Source organism: Centroberyx gerrardi, chromosome 12 (genome assembly GCF_048128805.1).
Source record: "Centroberyx gerrardi isolate f3 chromosome 12, fCenGer3.hap1.cur.20231027, whole genome shotgun sequence".
In the NCBI taxonomy this organism is placed as follows: Eukaryota; Metazoa; Chordata; class Actinopteri; order Beryciformes; family Berycidae; genus Centroberyx; species Centroberyx gerrardi.
In genome coordinates this window covers 8,559,478-8,579,381 of record NC_136008.1, presented here as the reverse complement: position 1 = coordinate 8,579,381, position 19,904 = coordinate 8,559,478, and the positions used below count along the sequence as shown (strand labels likewise).

At 44.2% G+C, this 19,904-nt stretch overlaps 1 protein-coding gene across 1 annotated transcript in view; it reads right to left on the bottom strand.

Moving 5' to 3' along the window:
- The window catches only part of slc9a1a (solute carrier family 9 member A1a), a 30,940-nt gene extending 11,991 nt beyond the window's left edge, over window positions 1-18,949 (bottom strand). The window contains exons 1-4 of the mRNA XM_071926615.2: window positions 17,977-18,949; window positions 4,768-5,240; window positions 3,444-3,694; window positions 1,573-1,790 (exon numbers count right to left, since the gene is read on the bottom strand). Coding sequence (XP_071782716.2) covers window positions 1,573-1,790; window positions 3,444-3,694; window positions 4,768-5,240; window positions 17,977-18,262 — 1,228 coding nt within the window. The 5' untranslated portion in view covers window positions 18,263-18,949. The remainder of the gene's footprint in view (window positions 1-1,572; window positions 1,791-3,443; window positions 3,695-4,767; window positions 5,241-17,976) is intronic.
- Window positions 18,950-19,904: the final 955 nt, after the last annotated feature.

The following is a 19,904-nucleotide window of genomic DNA, read 5'->3' as shown; positions in this document are numbered from 1 at the left end:
AGTGCATGAGGAGGAAGAGGTTCATCTGCCGTTCTAACGTGTCTCTGCTGCCCATTGACACACAGGCGGACTGTTGCTTAATTAATATGTTGGTTGTGATTGGCTATCACCTGGGCTGCAGCTGACGATAAATAATGTGGCTCCGTCACGGTATTCACGGGTGTGGTAAATTTATGAATCAGGGTAAATTACCGTGGTGCAGATTTTGCGTGCCGCTATTCTGTTACCGCAGAGTTTTATGAATTAGCCCCAGTGAGTGGCAGCAGGTGTAAGGGCAATAGGAAAGTGTTTGAAAGTCAAATGAGTTACTCTCTGGTAGTGTGTGTGTGTTTTAATAACCTATGTGACATGGCTCAGTAGGAGCTGAAGTGACCACAAACCTCTATCATATGATGCGTGTAGCCTTATCATGTGATGAGTTTGTGACTCTTTGCAACAACCAATTAAGAGTCACAGACAGTATATCATGTGTGTGTTTGCTGTTGATCATTTATGTTCAGTCATCTGATGAATATTATCATCACAAACAGCATCATGTTTGGACAGTTTGTTTAAAGACTCATCGGCTAGTGAGGCGGAGAATAAGAGAACTAGGGAATGCATGACTCAACGCGCCTCCTCCTGCTTCCACTTTCATTCTCTCTCCCTCTAACAGCCGTGATAAATCTAGCACGACAAATCTTCCATGGAAGGACTTGAGACAGCCGGTGTCAATATGGAAATCCTCGGCAGTGCTTCCTCTTACACACTCACAGAGGTGTGATGAAACGTGATGGCAACATCAACTTCTGTCGGAGTTCCACTTCCCTTTTTGAGAAGAAAGACCGTTTTTTTTTAATATTCACACGCAAAGCCTTTCTTAGAATATTACATCTCATCTTTTTTTTTTAGCTCTGCTCATTGCTTAACATATGATGTACAGTACTTGCTCTATAGTGAACTTTGTGACAAACGTGTTTCATAAGAAGCTATTCAGATTTATCAGTGGCAGCCTACCATGACATAACAGGTGCAGGCCCCCCAAACTGACACGATACTAACAGCGCTTCCTGTGTTGCATGCGCAGTTTTTTCCGTTTTAATGTATATCGTAACTAGGGCTGGGTATCGGTACTCGATACCTTTAAGGTATCGACCGAAATAACCCACTACTAAGTAGTATCGAAACTTCTCCAGTCAAATGATACCTGCATTCGATACTTTTTGTACACAGATCTAGAAAAAAAATGACTATTTGTATGGTTTTGCTTGCAGTCAATCACCGCAAGCGTTCTTCGATTTAATGCGACGTGTGATTGGCCCACTGCCACAGCAGCTACAACCCATACAGTCTGTGGTGGTGAAGTCGAGCGCGGTGTATGTGACGGAGTTGGCAGTTCAGCGTGCCGAGATGCCACCAAAACGTTAAAAAAAAGGTATCGAATGAAGTACTCTATTGATATCTGTATCACTTTAAGGGTACTGGTATTGGTACTGGTATCGTAATTTTTTAAACGATACCCAGCCCCACACACCCCAGCCTGCCATCACATATACGTTAAGAACGTATGGGAAACACTACAGTAGAGCTGACCTATGACCCGCGCCACCAGACACAGGATGACGGTGACCGTGACGAAGGTCCAGTTCCAGGAATGCGGTCCTTCCACCGTGGCCACGCCCAGGAAGATGAAGATGAGTGTCTCGCTGACGCTGCTCCACATCTTCAGGAAGTACTTGATAGTGGTGTGGGACTTGTGGGATATGTTGGCCTCCACATAGGGCCGCATCACTGCCCCGCATGCTATCAGCCTGTAAGGACAAGATGCAAATGGTAGCTCAGTTGAAGGGATACTAAAGTGAGTGAACTTTTTTTTTTTTAATGAGATTTGAATGGTTTCCTAAGAAAATGCTCGCTCTTTTTTCTGAATCTAGCTTTTGATGGTTTTAGTGTAAAAGCAAACATTGGCAAATCACTGATTATTGCTTCTGGGAATTAAATGAGAACAGGCAATCTGAACGAAATAGCGGTTCGACTCTTCTGCAGCAACAAACGGCAACAGTGATGTCAGAGGTTACTACATAACGAGTGCTCCAATTTCCCGGCTTAAGTTCCATACTGATCACAGAAACACACACCCAGAGAGAGATGTCCCCATCCCAGTCTGGTGACCACTTCTCTATTCCGTTCTACTGTCATGCCATTTTCCTATGCCAAAAATGTGGAGGCCAAAAAATGAATGCCATCCAAGTTACGTAAGCCATTGCAGCTGTTCATCATTCCACCTCTACGGCAATATTGGATTGGCTTTAAGGGCATTAGGGAGAAGTGATAAAAAATTGACACTGGTAAGCTGTTTCATGTCTCTTTTATCAACAGATGACATGAAAGAACCTCTCCAAATCCTCTGTTTATGATGTGCGGCGCGATAGGGCTGAGGGCCTCTGGCCTTTGAACAGACTGTCCTTGTAGCTACACACCCATCGGCCCTGACACACCAGGGAGACTCAATATATCTTTACCTCCTGTCTGCATGATCCATAACTCATAGGACCCTAAACGGCAGGAATGGAATGAGGGAGGAGAGATATGTATTGGAAGAGGAGCCAGTCCTCAGGAAACGGCACCTCAGAGCATGACGGCGGGCCATAAATTGAGGGTTGGGTCGGCTGCAGTTAGATCAGAGTCATTCATTATACCACTGGTTATACAGTGTCTGTGTGACCTGGCAGGATGTACAGGTGAGTTACTGTCATGCGGGGGTAGCTGAAATGGATTTGCCTTGGCTGTATATATAGACCAAGACATCCAATCACTGAAGGAAGACACATATTTTAAGAAGACATGATACAACATTGACATCCCGGACACAGCTAGGGTATTTCATAGGTACCAGAGGAGAGGTAATACAGTAGGTTCTCAATTTGGAAACGGTGGTCCTATATAGGTCACTGGGTAGAGGATGGCACTAACACTGCCAGGTTTAGAGATTCAATTCCTTCTAGGGCCACCCATGCTAAAAATGTATGGTCTCATGGTTCTATAAGGTGCTTTGGATAAAAGCGGCCACCAAATGGTTTATGTTATAGCATATGTTAGAAATGTAAAATCATGTGGCGGCTACAACTAAGTCACTGGTATCCCTGTAGAAAACTTGAAGCGTTCCAAAGGTCACAGAGTGCACAGTATATGACTGGATTAGATATGTTTGTTCTTGGATTAACACTCCCCACGCCCTGATCCTGACTTGACTATCAGCATCTGAAAGTGCGGATTTGTTTTGGCCTCTTTGTTCTCTCTCTCTCTCTCTCTCTCTCTCTCTCTCTCTCTCTCTCTCTCTCTCTCTCTCTCTCTCTCTCTCTCTCTCTCTCTCTCCCCCCCCCTCTCTCCCCCCCCCTCTCTCCCCCCCCCCCCCCTCCCCCCCCCCCCCTCCCCCCCCCCCCCCCCCCCCTCTCCATACTCACGCCATGATGCCAGAGAGGTGGAACAGCTCGGCCGACAGGTAGGCCATGTAGCTGTAGACGAAGACAAAGAGCGGCTCGATGACACGCGTGTGCGAGGTGAAGCGCGAGGTGAAGGCGGCCAGGATGCCGTAGATGGCGCCCACCAGGACGCCGCCCAGCGCAACCACGAAGAAACAGATGACTCCCAGGATCCCGTCCAACACCGTCACCGTGCCAACGCCTGAGTACTCCTCAAAAAGATGGTACAGCACCTAAGGGAGGAGAGAGAGAGAGAGAGAGAGAGAGAGAGAGAGAGAGAGAGAGAGAGAGAGAGACAATGGTTAATGGTTAGGAGACTGTGGGTAAAGGAATAAGAGAGAAAAAAAAGAAAAAAAGGAAAAAATGAAAAGGTAAGGTAAAGAGGGAAAGGGAAGGTCAGGTATGGGTAGATAAGCAAAATGTTTGGGGAAAAGAGAAAAAGAATGGTTGGGGAGGAAGGATATTGTGTAAGATATATGGAAAAAGACAGATACAATATGTTTAATCATTTATGACGGACTCAAAAAAACCTGCAAAAATAGTGTTTTGTGTTTCATGTGTTGATAAAACAGTAATCAAAATTAGTAGTTATAAGTGTACCTGCACCAATGACTAAGCTATTGTGAATCAAAAAAGCCATTGAGTTTCAAAAGAGGAACAGGGAAAAAAGAAGTCATGATGGAAGTTAATTGAAAATAGATTTTGCCTCTGGAGAGGGCACACATGACACAAAAAGCAGGCCAACTGTCACAGCAGATCACGGATCCAAAACCAAAAGTCTAACAGCCAATCACATTAGCACATGAGTCACATATAATGTAGTCTCAACTTTGGTAGTGCTGAATCTTGCCAGTACATTATTTTAAAGGCTCAGCTTGGTGGTGAAAAGATATTGGCTTGGTTAGTACTTGCTTGGCCTGGGAGAGTAGTTGCAGGGAAAGGGTGGGCAATACATTCACACACTTACACCTGAGGATGTTGAACAATAACACGTGTCTTTGTTCAACATCCTCTAAATTCTGAACACATCCTGTAACTGTCCTGGAGGGGAAAAAGAGAATTAAAAAGTTGTATGCCTTTCAGGTGCTGCACTGCATATGATTGCAACATCAATTTTTTCCTTATGCCATCTTGCTTCCAAGTGCCAAATGGATGGGAAGAAGCTGCACATTCAGAACCACTCCAATGTACCGGTCTACCTCAGAGGAGCGCTGATAAAATAATGAATGCGATTTCATAAGCAAATGGAATCATGAACGTCTGCCATTATCCGCAATGTACTTTCGTCCCAATCCCAATCACTCACCACAGTGACAGCATCGTTGAGCAGCGACTCGCCGAACACCAGGATGTGCAGCAGCTCGTTGATGTGGATCTCCTCGAACACGGCCAGCACGGCCACAGGATCCACGGCCGAGATGATGGAGGCGAACAGCAGGCAGGGCAGCAGCTCTAACTGGTTAAGGTTGGATGGATTGGCCGGCTGGATCTGGCACACGGCGTACAGCAGGCCCCCGATGAAGAAGGCATTCCACAGGGTGCCCACCACGGCGAACATCAGGATGGTGCCCAGGTTCTCCATGAAGGGACGGATGGGCAGGAAGTAGCCGGCGTCCAGAATGATGGGCGGCAGCAGGCAGAGGAAGAACAGCTGGGAGTCCAGCACCGGGGGGACCTTTTCCCCGGCCAGCTTGATGAGCCCCCCCACCAACAGGCCCACCACAATCAACAGGCAGCTCTCCGGCACGATGTTGGACAGGCGAGGGATCAGGTGGAACCCTGGGAAGAGAGGGATGGAGGGAATGGGATGAGGGGAGAGAGAATGAGGGAGAGGGAAGATTTGCCAAGGAAATTTAGGAATCGTGGCATAAATCTTAGAAAGCGTTAGGCCTAGACGATGCTTGTGTTTGTGTGTGTGCAGGAGTGAGTGTGAGTAATAGGAGATACGGGGTGTGTGTTTGTAACATTATCTGGCACTGCTCCCATCTATTGTTCTAACTTTGTAATAGGCAACTCAAAAGCACTGCAGAAGCCACCTGAAACTCACTGAAGATGAGCACCATTATAAGAACAATCATCCGTGACATACCACACTTGTACGAGTACCAGCACCACCAACACATCAAATTCCAATTTCTGTTTCACACTGAGCAGCCACTTTCACGGTGCACAGCTAGACTATGTAACGTACCCCAATAACACCGTTTAAGTGAAGAAAAAAAGCTGTAATCTAGCTAGTATACAAGAATAGATTTTAATTTTCCTCCAGGCTGATTGGACATGCCAGAGCTCGCTTGCCCTTCATTCATTTGGATACCTAGACAGACTACAGCTTGTCTGTTTGTAGCAGATACAGCTGCTGAAGGATATGGATGTTGGCAAGACTGAGGACCAAGACAACTCTGGGCATGTCAGAGGACGTGACATCACTGGTCTTGTTAGGGCACCCACTGGGTCAAAGAGTTTGGAAAAGAATATGAGGAGTGTATGTTGTGCTGTTGCTGGTGTGTCACATGGCTAACTTGCATGGTCTATTGACTTCCTAAAGGAAAAAATGGAAATGATATGCAAAACAGTCACAAGAGACACATCTCACGTGACTGTTCAACAGGTCCAGGCTGACTTTGCCAAGGGCCTACATTCAAGAGATGGACCTATATGAAATTTAAGTAGTGCTGGTGAAATAATAAAATGCTTCTACTTTAATTTGTCTGCTTGTTTACTTACTAATCCAATATCTGTGAGGAGTTCGACGTAATTCAAATAACCTTCTGCAATTACCTACTATCTCCTGAGGCAGAATGGCTCACTTGTTACAACATAAGCAGCTCCGACAGAAGTCCCCAGAGACTGTTAGCTAAATTAATGCCTTTTCAAGCTGAAAGAGTAACTGCCTGACTAATGGATTTCAAAGGAGAAATAAAAATGTTTCACTCTAAAAGTCTGCCCTGTCAAGGGCATCTGAGATGGTGTCGAGCCCACAAATCCCATTACTCCTGGCCTGCTATGAAGTCTTGACATGTAAACCTAAACACAGAAAAGGCTACATATACACATGGCAGGGTGGAAGGACAACTGCAGTCTTTACATAAATAGCAAGGGAGAGTGGATGAAGACTTCAAAGAGGCAGCAGCATGCATCCCATAGTGAGAAGTCCTCCCCCAGCTATATTTACACTGCTGCAGCATGGGGCCATGTCACCTTCCAAATGGCACAGTGCCATTAAATTAATAGTGCAGCATCAGGGTGCATCAGCACTTGAGACACACATACAGACACAGACACACATATGTGGTCCTATGTAGCTCAATGGGTAGAGCATGTCACCAATATTGCCAGGGTTAGGGGTGCAATTCTTTCCAACAGGGCCACCCATGCTGAAAATGTATGCACTTATGGTTCTATCCACCCAGTGGCATATGTTGTTAACAAACTATCAACAAGCTCCATGGCTGCAATACTCATGCTCTTCAGGACAGGCGTGGATGGCGCCGTCTGCCATGGTGTCCGCAGGGCGTGTTTCCTCCTGAGTGAAGCGGGGAGGGGCAGGCAGGTAAACAACTCAGGCCTGCTCCATTTTGCTAAAGCTCACACTATGAGCATGGTGGAGCAGCACATTAATATGCACTCATTAGCAGATCACACTGCTTATGTAATGGCCAGGCCGCATACACATGCTGGCAGTAGACAAGAATCACCATGGGAAGTAGTTAAAAAAAAGGTAATATAATGAAGGGTAAAGAGCTAGAACTACACGTAAACTTCATTTTAACATTAAAACGTTACAGTGCTGTCTTCACTGAATGTGAAAGTTCTCTGTGGGAATACAAGACTAGAGAGGTTCCATTTTGGCAGCCTGATAACACTATTTGGGCTTGTTTCACAAACAAGCCCAACAAGTGCATGTTTGTGAAGTTCAGAATACAGCTGCATGCAGCTGTCATTTCAAAGCTCTAGTTGAGTAAGCTCTGAGGCAAGCGAGTCAAGGAACCTCTGTATTAGCTAAATGGTCTGAGGAGGCCTAGTTTCCCCACGAGATAAATCAGAGACTGAGTGCTCTTCTGTTTTCAGTGAACCTTATTAGAAAACAGGCACCACCCACAGCTCCACAGAGGCTAACTAGCCAGGTGGGCTAACAAAGATGCTTTGATGACAACTGCTTGAAAAACAGCAAACATTAACCCTGTGTGACTCTTCCCTTTTCCTGAAGGCTTATGTGGAGAGGAGGATGCGAATTCCACAGCTTGTCCTGGGACTATCTGAAGCACAATGCCAGTTCAGAAGAAAGCATGAATCTACTGCAGGCTTCAAAATCAAGGCTATCAACACTGTTACAGAATTAAGATGCTTTGACTAAATATAGCTAGGCGGTGGATAGACAACACCATAGAGATCTCTATTAAGTGTGGCAGACAGTGGGTTCCACAAGTGTAATTGTACACCACCAGTAAGCTAATTATTTCCCAAATGAATAGTACAGATTACAGTGACAGGACTTCCTTCGAAATGCCCACCCATTACAGTGATTTGCATAAAACATTTTACAGGAACTGACTGAGTGACTCTGAAATTATTATTTCCTTGCAGTATTACAAGATGCATGTCAAGAACTGCAAAGCAAATAACTTGTCAACAATTATTAGTGCACCTTGCATTCAGCAGCCTTCCAGGGAAAATTGTGGCGTTGCGGAGCTCGTTAAACCTGTTGCAGGTTGAAAGAGGGCAGTGGACAGCAGTGCATCCGATACTTTAACGTGTTACTGGATCCAAAGCAACAAAGCTAGGTCTGCTGCTAACAAGGCACATTACTTATCTGAATCAGACCTCGAGGGGACTTGTGCTCTACATTTCTGACGCAACAGGTAATGTATTCATGGGATGAGGCCCTATGCTTGCATTGCCATAATGTCACAGACTCAGCAAAAATAAAAACCCTTCGTATACAGCTGACAAAAAAAAATGGTATGCAAGGGTCATTGTTGGGAGAAACCGAGTAGGTCCAAGATGAAGACAACATAATGCAACTTACTACTATTATGTCTAAGAATTGATAGGCTTATCGTGTATGTTATCATAACAATCATGTTATCATAATACATACATAATAAATACATGTGAATGGCAAATTTCAGAGAATGATTTGCTGTTTTTTTTTTACCTTATTTATGTAAGCAAGTTGACAAAGAACACATGCTTATTTACAGCAACGCCGGGGGGAGTATTTGCAGTGGTAGGGAAGGCTACACAAATACATTCACCCACACACTCACACCTGGGAGCTGCCCAGTAACACCAAAACTTTCTAATGGTGGCCACTGAGCAGCTTGGGGTTTCTCTTGCTTTGGGACAACTGAACCATTGCAGGAACAAAAGAGCATGTCTCATCCACTTCCCCCTCCCAGATTTTCCCAGCAGCGTTCAAACAGGCGAACTTCTGGTCACAAGCTCAGTTCTTTAAAACTTACAGTAGGATACCACTGAACATACTTCAAGGCTTTCTGAAAAGCAACAAGCATAACTGAATCCAGTGAGTTCAGGATGGCGTGGGAAAACAGCTCTGGGGTATTATTAGTAGATATTCACTCCCATGGTCGCTTATGGAAAGCGTTCTTCCAAGTGCCTTTCAGTAATGAACCTGAGCCAGGGTACTTTAGGCTCCCAGACTCTAAACCCCTGAATCATGATCCATAAATAGCCTGCAATGACCTGTCATTTAAAGCTCAAACAGGCAATTGGAAAAGGCAGGGGTATGAAGACTGTGATAACCTCGTTTTTGAAAAGGTCTGGGCTATCACACACATCAGCTAAAGTTCTGTTGGCTTTGTGCATCCAAAGTAGTCATTGTTTCCTGTCCAAGTTTGAATGGTAAAGTTGCATTTTCGTACTTCTGCAGAGGCTATGGAATGATAATCATTAGCCTAACTCACAGTCAGTGTTATTCAAACCTCGGGGAAAGCAAATAGATCTGTAAAACATCTCTAAATTGTTACAATGAAAGACAGTTTGAACAAAAGCTGTGTAAAGGAACTCATTTACAAATAGGCTAACCATGAAGAAAGACTGGTCTAGTCCCCAAGAAAATGGCAAACAGGTCATAATTGGATGGACTAAAGTGATTACTGCTGGTGCCTGGAGCGGTCGCAGACTGAGCACTGGATCCAGGACTGGAATGCTAAATGACACATTATCATTCATGGGTGACCAGGAGGGACAAGTGAAGACTGTGCACCCTGGCCGACCAGGAGGAGAATGAGTCATCACTGCTCCTGGACAAGGAGCCCTTTCAGGATCAATACTGACCCTTCCAAATGACTACTGTAAAAACACTCGACACACCCAAAGACCCAGAACAAAAGCTCAGCAAAGGACAGGTATTGAACGGATCTGAAAAGATTTAGACATAAAAGAACATTTCACTCTACTCAAGTCTAAAGTATGTGCTTTGTTTGCATGGCCTCTCTCAGAGAATGATCTGTCTTTCTTGTCCTCCCTTTCAGTTAGTGTTAGTGGTCAATGGAGGCCTTGTCAAGGTGCCTGAAGCACCCAACCAAGGCTAAGTGGTGACAGCTCACACATTCTCAAATCTCTCCAGCACGACTCCAACTAAGGCCTCCGGTCCTCATGAACTAGAGAGTCATATCACAGAAGATAAGATAGTGAAAAGGGGGAGGCTGAAAGAAAAACTGATGTTTCATGACACACAACCGTTGTCAAGACACATAGGAGATTAGTGTTAAGTGTACTTCAGTGAGTGTGGTATTAATAAGCCATATGTAACTACAAAATGTCCCTTCTGTTTTTTTTTTCCTTACTTTTTAGATATATGCTTCTACATTTATATTTTATATATTTATTTTATATATCAAAATATATGGATATCATATTTGGTTTTCTTTTATATATATTTCATTAAATAACCTGTCAGATTCTTGAATTATGAGATCAGGCAGGTCATTTTAGGCTGCATGTCAACAATGGCAGGCACTCTGTCCTTGCTCCACTCCCTCCTAAAAGCCTTTATGCAGCAAGGTTATTGAAAACCACCCTTGGTTAACAGCTCTTATACTTCTGCATGTGTACCCTGTGTCAGCATAGCCTGGCAAAAGATCATCTCCAAAGCCAGGAACTGTGTCCCGTTGCCAGGTGACTAATTGTACAATGCTGGCAACCAAAGGATGAAGCAAGCATAAAAGATTAGGGGAGAAAACAATTTCACAGCCTCTTTGTTGAGGGAGGTGATTGATGATAAGACGGCTGCCCCCTCTTTTGTTTCTTTTCCTAGGCATCAAAACTGACCAATTGTTCAATACCCATTTTGATGTCCAAGGGAAGGACAAAGAATACGCAAACATTTATTTCAGACTGATGTAGGCCTTGTTCCAGACAATCTAGTGCTGCATAAAAAACGTTTGTAAGTCATTGTTTGATTGTTTGATGCAGGCCATTGTGCATTGACTTGCTTATATAAGACTTGTGTTGGTTTAAATTATTAATAATGGCCTGCTAGTTTATTTTAGCGTTAAGTCTCCAGTTATATCTGCACGGAAAGACTGCTGGCACACAAGGATGTGTTTCTCAGCAATGTTGAGGTTCAGTGGGAACACAACAAGGGCTCTGTTACATCCTCACTACGATTATCACACACACCTTCCACTGCAGCAATTCAGTGGAGTAAATGTCTGTGGCAATATCAAATGTCTGGCTGTTAAAGGCAATGTATGAGCCTTCTGATGTTTACACGCCGTTTCTGATGATTTAAATAGAAGGAGAAACAGAGCGCCCTGTGAAGATTTACCTGACTGTTGTGATAAGAAAAAGAGATTGCAGCGAGTCATTGAGAAGACGACTTCTCCCTGTGCTGTGACCTTGTCGTGGTGGAGAGGCTCGCGGGCTTCTACGACCCTGAGAGCTATACTGGGGGGAGTCTATGGCTCCTGGTAGGTCTAACCATACCAGATTGGTCTCGGGTGAGGAGCCAGACGAAAGCCAGCACACCGGCCCTCCAGGTTTGGGGGTTGGGCGTGGCGCTAACAACGCTACCCTGCAAAAAAGCACTGTTACAGAAACTACAATGAGCAAAACTATTAGCATCTTAGCCCAGATGGCTAAGAATGGAGCAGAACCGGATCCCGAGAGTTGCCTTAAGATGGATACTACCAGGCAAAAGAAAACCTGGGAGGCCCAAAACCACCTGGCGCAGAACTGTGACAGAGGAGCTGAACAAGATGAACCTGTCATGGGGAGAGGCGCAACATGTTGCCAAGGACAAAATGCGATGGAGAGAGCTCATTGCAGCCTTATGTCCCATAGGGGATGAAGAGGAGTAAGTAAGTAAGTAATTGAGAAGATGATGATACCTAAGATAAGAAGGTTGTTTCAAAGCCATTGGTATACCCATGAGGCCATGAAAATAAGCCAGAAAATAAACTGTCTCAGTTGAAACCACTGGAGTTAGGGATAATGTTTATGAGCTAGGCCAATGGTTCAAAATGTTTTTGGCCCATGACCCCTAAAAATTATGATTACTACTCGCGACTCCGTGATGCATGCACAGAATGGTAAACTGTCAAACCAATCAATATCTATTTTCCCTTTTAAGGCTATTCACTTGAATAACTACCATATGGACTGAATAATCTCATTATATCACGGGGCAAAAAAACATTTATTTCACAGATTAGAGGCATGAGCATATATTTATTTATTAAGATTGTTTTTTCATGTTCCAAACTTCATCTGGCATCCCAAACCCAAACTCATCTCCCGGTTGAAATCCAGTGTGCTAGGCTAAACCCAAAATAAAAACATTTTAGACAGGTATAGGTAAACTGTACATCTTGAGAGACATATTGTCTTAAACTGTGTCGAGGGTGTGTCATCCAGTGATGTACCTCTCTTACCCAATCTCTCCCACACAGTCATTAGAGATTAAGACAGTATCGAGGCCGCTATGCTGAAAGGTAGGGCTAGCCAAACTCCTGTAACTTTGGACTTCTTGGTGACTCACTACAAAGATATCTGTTCCCGCCACAATTCATCAGTGCTGCTGGCTTTGTTTGCAAAACCAGCACTCCATCTCTTTTTTCCTTCTCTTTTCTTCTGTTTCTCTTTTCTGTATTTGGAATGCAATTATTTACTGAAAGGCTATTTTGTCATGTTATGGCTAATTGGGCGACAGGGTGGCTTCATGGTTAGAGAGACTGAATTTTGATCTCTGCAACAGCAAACTTATTTAATCAAGAGCCATACATCTTGTCGAAGTGTTCTTGGGCAAGACACTGAGCCCCTCCCTACCTGCACACCCATAGCAAGTCGCTCTGGATAACAGTTGTCAGCCAAGTGCCTGAAATTTTAATGTAATGAAATGCACTTCTATTAAAAACAGTGCTATCTCATAGAAAAGTGTAGCCTACCCTCCAGTCCAAGTGTCCACGTTCAGCAATTTTGAGACACAACTCTTGGTTTTATGCCAAACTAATTCTCAATTCTTTGGTTAATTCTGGCACACTCTCAAAGTCTCAAGGTATTAGAAAAAGAAACTTTGAAGCAGCAAAATGATTTGACCAATTACAGCATCAACCAAATGCGGTACCTGAAGCAGCAGGGACCGTAAAACACTGTACAATGAGTATATTATAGGTGGCTTTGTAGGTCAACCCACTGATATCCAATAATGTGCAAGATCTCCCTCCCTTGTTATCATCAATCTCAGACCATCTCAAGTATGTTTACTATTGATAAGGCAGCCTTGTACAGAGTGGCCTTATCTTTTAGTGAACGATTTGCTCGGCAAACAAAACCAGCTAAACAATTGTAGAAATGGAATTAATCAAGAGGTAGTGGACCTTTGCAAACGATACCACAAATAATACACTGTGGGAACCAGATGCGAGTTCACGTAATCATGGCTAGTAATGCAGAGGGGCACAAAGGGCAAAAATGTGTTACAACCTTGCGGCTACTCCAATGTGCATGAATCAAAAATGAAAAAAAAGTCAGCTACTCTTGGATAACTTTCATATTAAAAAACAATTACAGCATTTTTTGTTTTAAATACTGATGGATGATTGGTCTATGGGCACTGAGGGGGCAATTTTGGATGTCACTGCATATATTTATGACTGACTATGCATGCTGTAACCTTGACGAAGGTTACTGCAGGCAGCCAAAGTGTTTTTTGATATTACGCCCAATGTAGAGGAAAAGTAATTTGTTACAACTAATCATTACTCTACTGCACTTGAGCAGAGTAATGCAACTTTACTGAGTTTCTACTACAGACACAGTTGAGTGGTCACCCTCCTCTGGACCCATGTGTGCCCCCACTGGTCCAGGGACGAATGGTATCAGAGCTTTCTCTCCTGCATGTCCCCTACTATCTACTTAAAGAATAAAAATATTAAAAAAGGTGAATGAACTGCTTGCTCTCTTACAAAAATCTGTACTTCTACTTGAGTATTTTTACCATTATACTTGAGTAAGTTTTATTTTTAGACATAAGAGTAGCAAGTATGAGATCTGGCATTCACAGTAAAAGTCATTCTGTACTTAAAACTGGTTTGGTAATAAAAAGCATCCCCAAACCTTATGTTGATAGTGACCAATCAAATTCTTTATCTGCAATGCCAAAACACGCTCTACCTCTGTGGTAACGACTGCAAAACACAATACACGTGTGTGGTCTTGGTTACCATCTCTGGCTCTGACAGTACTACAGGGAAAATCTCTATCTATGTGTTCCCTCAATCAATGAAAGCCTAGCATGGCTTGGCCATTTCAATAATGGATGGTGCCTGAAACATTGGTCTTGCTGTACAGGGAAGGAAAGTAACAGAGGGAAATGGGGTTGGAGTTGAAATATGAGCAATCAGCAATTTTGAGATACCAATCTTGGTTTTATGCCAACTAGTTCTCATTTCCTTGGAAAATTCTCACACACTCCTTGAAACCTCTCAAGGTCTCAAGGTATTAGAAGAAAGAAACTCTGAAGGAATTAAAGGAATACTCCCACTTTTTTGGCATATAAGCTCTTGGATCAACTTAACGTGCAACAAGAATAATGGTAGCCACTTCACTTCTATCATTTGGTTTGCTAGGGCACATGCTAACGCTTTAGTTATCTGTATGTTTAGTGGACAGTATGAGCTAGCTTTCTATCATCCCATTTTTATTTTTATACATAATTCAAAGGGAGAGCAGGGTGTGACAGCTAATTAAGTGTCACGTCAGGGTCATTCAGAGTGTGTCATGTGTCAACTGAATGTCTAGTTCTCATTGATTTGGTAAATTAATATTTAATATGTCCTTGATGTTTGTGGTTTATACCATGTATGACTTAGTATTGACTCAACATAGCTTATATATGACACCATTTTCTAATGTATAATCATGCTCCTTTTTTAAGTCACAATAAAAGAGCATTTTGAGAGCATCTTGCTTCCTTAATTTGACGAATGTCCGGTTGAAACAGGATGTTGGACAGGAAATAACAGTGTAAACCAATGGCATATCTGTTAGGGAGGTTTCATATGATGGGAGGGTTGAAGGGGCGGGCTTGCTCAAAATCTAAATAGGGGTATGTTATGGCATTGAAAATTACAGTTAACAAACTGAAAAGGCAATTTTTTCATTTCATTTGGACTTTAATTCAGTTGCTGTGATGGAAGCAAAAGGAGGGGGAGCTGACACTCATTCTCTCACTTTTCTTCACTCCCAGACAAGGCAATCACGGCTCAGGTTGCAGTCCAGCCATCACCATGACAAATAGTAAACTCCGATAACAGCGACTCTGAATATAATGGGGTGTGTAGGCTTCACAGAGTGTTAAAGTGGGTTTCCTTAACACACGCCTTCTCTTCAAATTGTTTTGCCATGTTCGCACTGTAAATGGAAGGCGAGACTAACGTGACATACCAGGCACGTTGCACAGAGCTTTATAGCCACCTATAACCAGGGAATTAACAAGACGTGTGTCCCACCGCTGACCCCCATATTACTGCTGTACGTTATCAGGTTTAACCCAGCCGACAGTCCAATGTGAAATTCAGTGCCTGAAGGATGATGAGGCTATAAACTGTTATTGGCATTACAGCCTACTACTATCATCTTTGGCGCCAACTGACAGGGAAGAGTGTAGTTCTTTTTTGTGTGTGTGTGGTGTGCTAATTTTATAATATGTTACATATTACACTCACACAATGAATGTGAAACAAGGTCATTTAGATTATGGCTTATTGTAGATTCTTCCTGATAATAGTTAAACTGAGATTCCTTTCAAACACACCTTTCCTCTATATGGCTAGGTTCAGTTCACTGTATAGAGAAAAGGTTTAACTGGATCATTACTTGCGAAGGACTGTGTGGGCATCTGCTGCAGACTAGTAAATTATAGCTCTTGTGCCACAGGTTGATAAAGAATAGCTCATTTCTGTGCACCAGTGGCCTGTAGCCTAATTATACAAGCCACAATTAGAGATGTCTAATAAATATAAAGGGTCACACTTTTAGGGTACATTTTCAGTGAAATTACACCCCATGGGTTCTGATTCATATTAATTGCGCTGGGGATAATCGATTCAAGAGAAATACTAGTGATTAAGAAAGACAGTCCTTTGAGAGAGGGGCTGGGCTGTGCAGTTAAGCACAGACAGGGCTGCTAAAGAGATAAATGGACAGTGGATGTGCCTTTGGGTTTGTAAGATATTGGGTCCATCAGCATGAATCAGACAAACGGGCCAAGGCTGAGCAGTGTAGCAGCCACATCAAATTACCAACAGCCCATTTTCAGCAGTTCAGGGATAATCAGAAGCTTAAGGTCATCGATGTCTACTGCTTCTGACATCCCCCCTCTCATTCAATCTAATTTCTTTGCTATCTCCCTCTGTTTCATACACTCTCATCATCCATCCAGCTCTCTGTCTCCCTTCGTCTCTCTGTCTCTCTATCTATCTCTATCTCTCATCTTCACTATGTCCTTCAGCTGCCTCCTTCCAGTTAACCTCCCAAGCCAGGCAGTCCTTCACCCTGCCCTTTCTGCCCCCCCCCCCCCCCCCCCCCCCCCCCCCCCCCCCCCGAGACATTAGGCTTCTCGTTGAGGAGGATGAGGCAGTATCCTCCCCGACTTGCCTACAGGCTGGTGCTCAGTCAGGCCCATGATGTCACGGGGAACTGACAAGCTGCTGGCGCTCAGAAAAAGACAGCAGGGGACACTGCAGAGTCCTGTGGAAAGCACACTGCACGCAGGAAGGAGGAGGGGATGACGGCAGAGGGCAAGACAGGACAGTATAGAGACGGAGAGGGGAAAGGAGAAGAGAGTGCCAAGGAGTGGAGAGGCGCCTGAGCACCGCAGGGAGAGGAAATAGAGGACGCTGAAGCGACAGAGGAAAGTGGAGAGCAGCACGGCATCTTTTTTGTGTGCATCACAGTTGGGTTATATTCAAACTCTAAAGTGCTCTAAAGTAAACTGTTACTGAGTGGGGCATTTATTCTCCATTTCGTCCAAGGCCTACAAGCCATTTTAAAAATAAATGTTTTCCCATTTCAAGACTTAAGAACATCACAAATTGGTTGAACTAAAAGTGACTTGACGAAATCACTGGTCAGCGTGTGTGTGACCTGGATCTATGTCTCTGTTTTCTTATATTTTTGCAGAATCCTCCATGACTGTCTTGCATAGGACTCGCCTCACGGCCGTGTAGCCAGAGGTACCCCCTTGTTGAAAATTGCCTAATTGTTGCTACCCAGACTGCTACGTCAAGCCTGCTTAGTCATGCATTAACACTATAGCAAGTTCCAAAGAGTAAGCACAACTCTGGCAAATGGACCTCCCCACATGCGGCTGACAGATCTGATGACTTAAGTTATCTGCATGACCAGCACTATATATTACCTGGACAGAATATGAGTCACCAAGTGAATTGAGCCATCCTAGTCCACTTTAAATGTGATGTACTGTAACAGTCAGCAGAATGGCCTAGTGGATTGTACTGTAACCGTGAAGTGATAGGTTCGATTCCTGTGACAACCAATGTGTGTCCATCAACTGTCATATGTCCTGTCCAAGTGTCACCCACTGAAAGTCACTGGATGGGAATATCAGCTAAATTCCTAAAATGTAAATGTAAAATGTTGTAGCAGGCTTCCAATCTGCATTATGGCCAGGCTGCTTGTTGGCTTATCAATATGCGGTCTCTGCTTGAATGACTGAGGCCAATATTTTATTGCCGGGCTTAGTAGACTACCATTCATCTCTTTAAACGTGATTGTGGTTCAAAGAGTAGTGTGATAAAAACCGATACTGCCTCTATTTGTTTTGACAATGCAGGATAGGACAACTGACTGAAGATGAGCCAACTTAGCTGCCATAAATTAACCAGTTAGTGCTGACTGCACCTGTAGACCGGCCACATAACCTAACTAGCATTTCCTGAAAGTGGCTCATCTCATTTTAGGTTACATGACGCCGGGCTACTGGCAGTATACAACAGCACACATTTAGCATTTTCTTGATACTCACCTAATTTCATAAGAGAGGCAAGCAGCACCCATAACGAGATTTCGAAAGGGGTGTGTATGTGTTTGTAATCGACGGAGAGGACAGGGAAAGCCTTTTTTGTGATGTTATGCCCTTTAACCTCATCTTTGTCGTGGTCCATGTTGTTGTCCTGGGGGCTGATATCCGGAGAGCTGGCAGCTCCGAGAGGGAGCACCGAGCCCTCCAGAAACACCAAAACCACCAGCAGAAGCAGTCCACGCTCCGGTAAACTCTTACCGAAGCTGGCCGGGCTGTGTGAACCTGGCATGTTGTCGATTATGAAAGGCAATCTAACTTGCAAAAAAAAAAAAAAAAAGAGCCGGTAAAAGTACGCTTGAAAAACCAAGCAAGTTCAAGGAAGTTGGATGTCAGTTGGTTGGAATTGTTTAGTTAACCAACTCTAGCTTCCATCTTCGGACATGCTAACTAGCTTAAACAGTTGATTCCCCTGCAACCGAAACGAAGATACATTTTTTCGGTTACTATGAGTTGAATGTCGTTTTTTTTCTAGCCAGGTAAACGTTCGTACCGACAGGCCGTTTTGGGGAAAACAGGAAACGCCAAGATGCTGGGGCTAGTTAGCACCGCCAGTCTGATTTTATCAACAACACAAGACAGTAATGGCAATGCTATATAAAAGTCAAACCTATCCGATTTAATTCCTCCGGTGACGTCTGACAAGTTTATCGTTTTGTCAGTGGCTCTCAATGTCCTCGTCCGTGAAAGATGTCATCGTTGATGCTGGCGAGCAAAAACACACCGCGGCATCCCTTCCACTCCTCTTCTCTTCCCCCTCCGTACAACCCGAGAAAGTCGTCCGCGAGGCGAGTCTGACGGTGCTCAAATATTGACCTTGAGGGAAACTGAGGCAGCCGTCACGTTGCATTTTGCTGAGTATCCTATGGAATTCAACTTTGAGTATTCATGTCCGTGTATGCGGCATTTCCACCCCTCTCCCCACATAACGTCCCGGGCAAGGCAGGACGAGACCTTGGCGGGGCTCTAGCAAGGTAGGATGAAAGGACAAGGGGGTCTGCCCAGCTTCTGCGGCTTGTCCCGGGGTTGTCAAGCCGAGAGGCGACTGCTTCGGTCTGCAGTGATGTTGGGCTAAATACAACCTTCAAAACGCACACCCTTTCGCGGAGGTTTCGTGGATGGGAGGAGGAGGAGGAGTGTGGAGTGCGGGGGGGGCGGGGGGGGGGGGGGGGGGGGGGGGGGTGAGGGAGGCCGGGCTATATAGTGACACCTATTGGAGAGGAGGCTTAAGGTGTCTTAGGAAAACTGTAGACCCACAGATAGAGAATAGCACCTTACCTACTGGTAAAATAATTTTCTCCTTTCAACATATTTTCCTGAATGGGATATGTCTATTGCTAATTATAGTAATGTGATACTGTTTTATCCCATAGGGAAATTCCCTTATTGCTTGCCCGCCTCCACTGGGGAGGTCAGAGGTCAGTGTCGGTTAACCTCCTTGCCCTAAAGCAGGTGGGGACTCAGTGTTTTCAACAGGGCTGTAGCTTACTGTCATTGGGGCTTGAACCCAGGTCCTTAAATTGGATGACAGTATCACTACACCACCCGGCTGACTGCTGTTCCTGGTGAATACATTTCCTTTACATGTCATGCGGATCCTAACCAGACAATTCATTCCCAAGAGTCGTTATATGGATCATCGTCTGGCCCTTAGCCAGCCATGACCACATGGCCATAATTGTGGAAATATGCCTTTGCCGTAATCTAAGATGATGTAAATTATACCCAGAGGACACGAGTGCTCTCCAAGAACTACTGTATACTTATTAAGCATGATGTGCATTAGATAGAGCAGTGATATTCACAATGGCTGAATGGAAGTGGGGGTGCAGAGGTTTGCAGCAATTGATTTTAGTTAGAGAGAGAACTGTCCA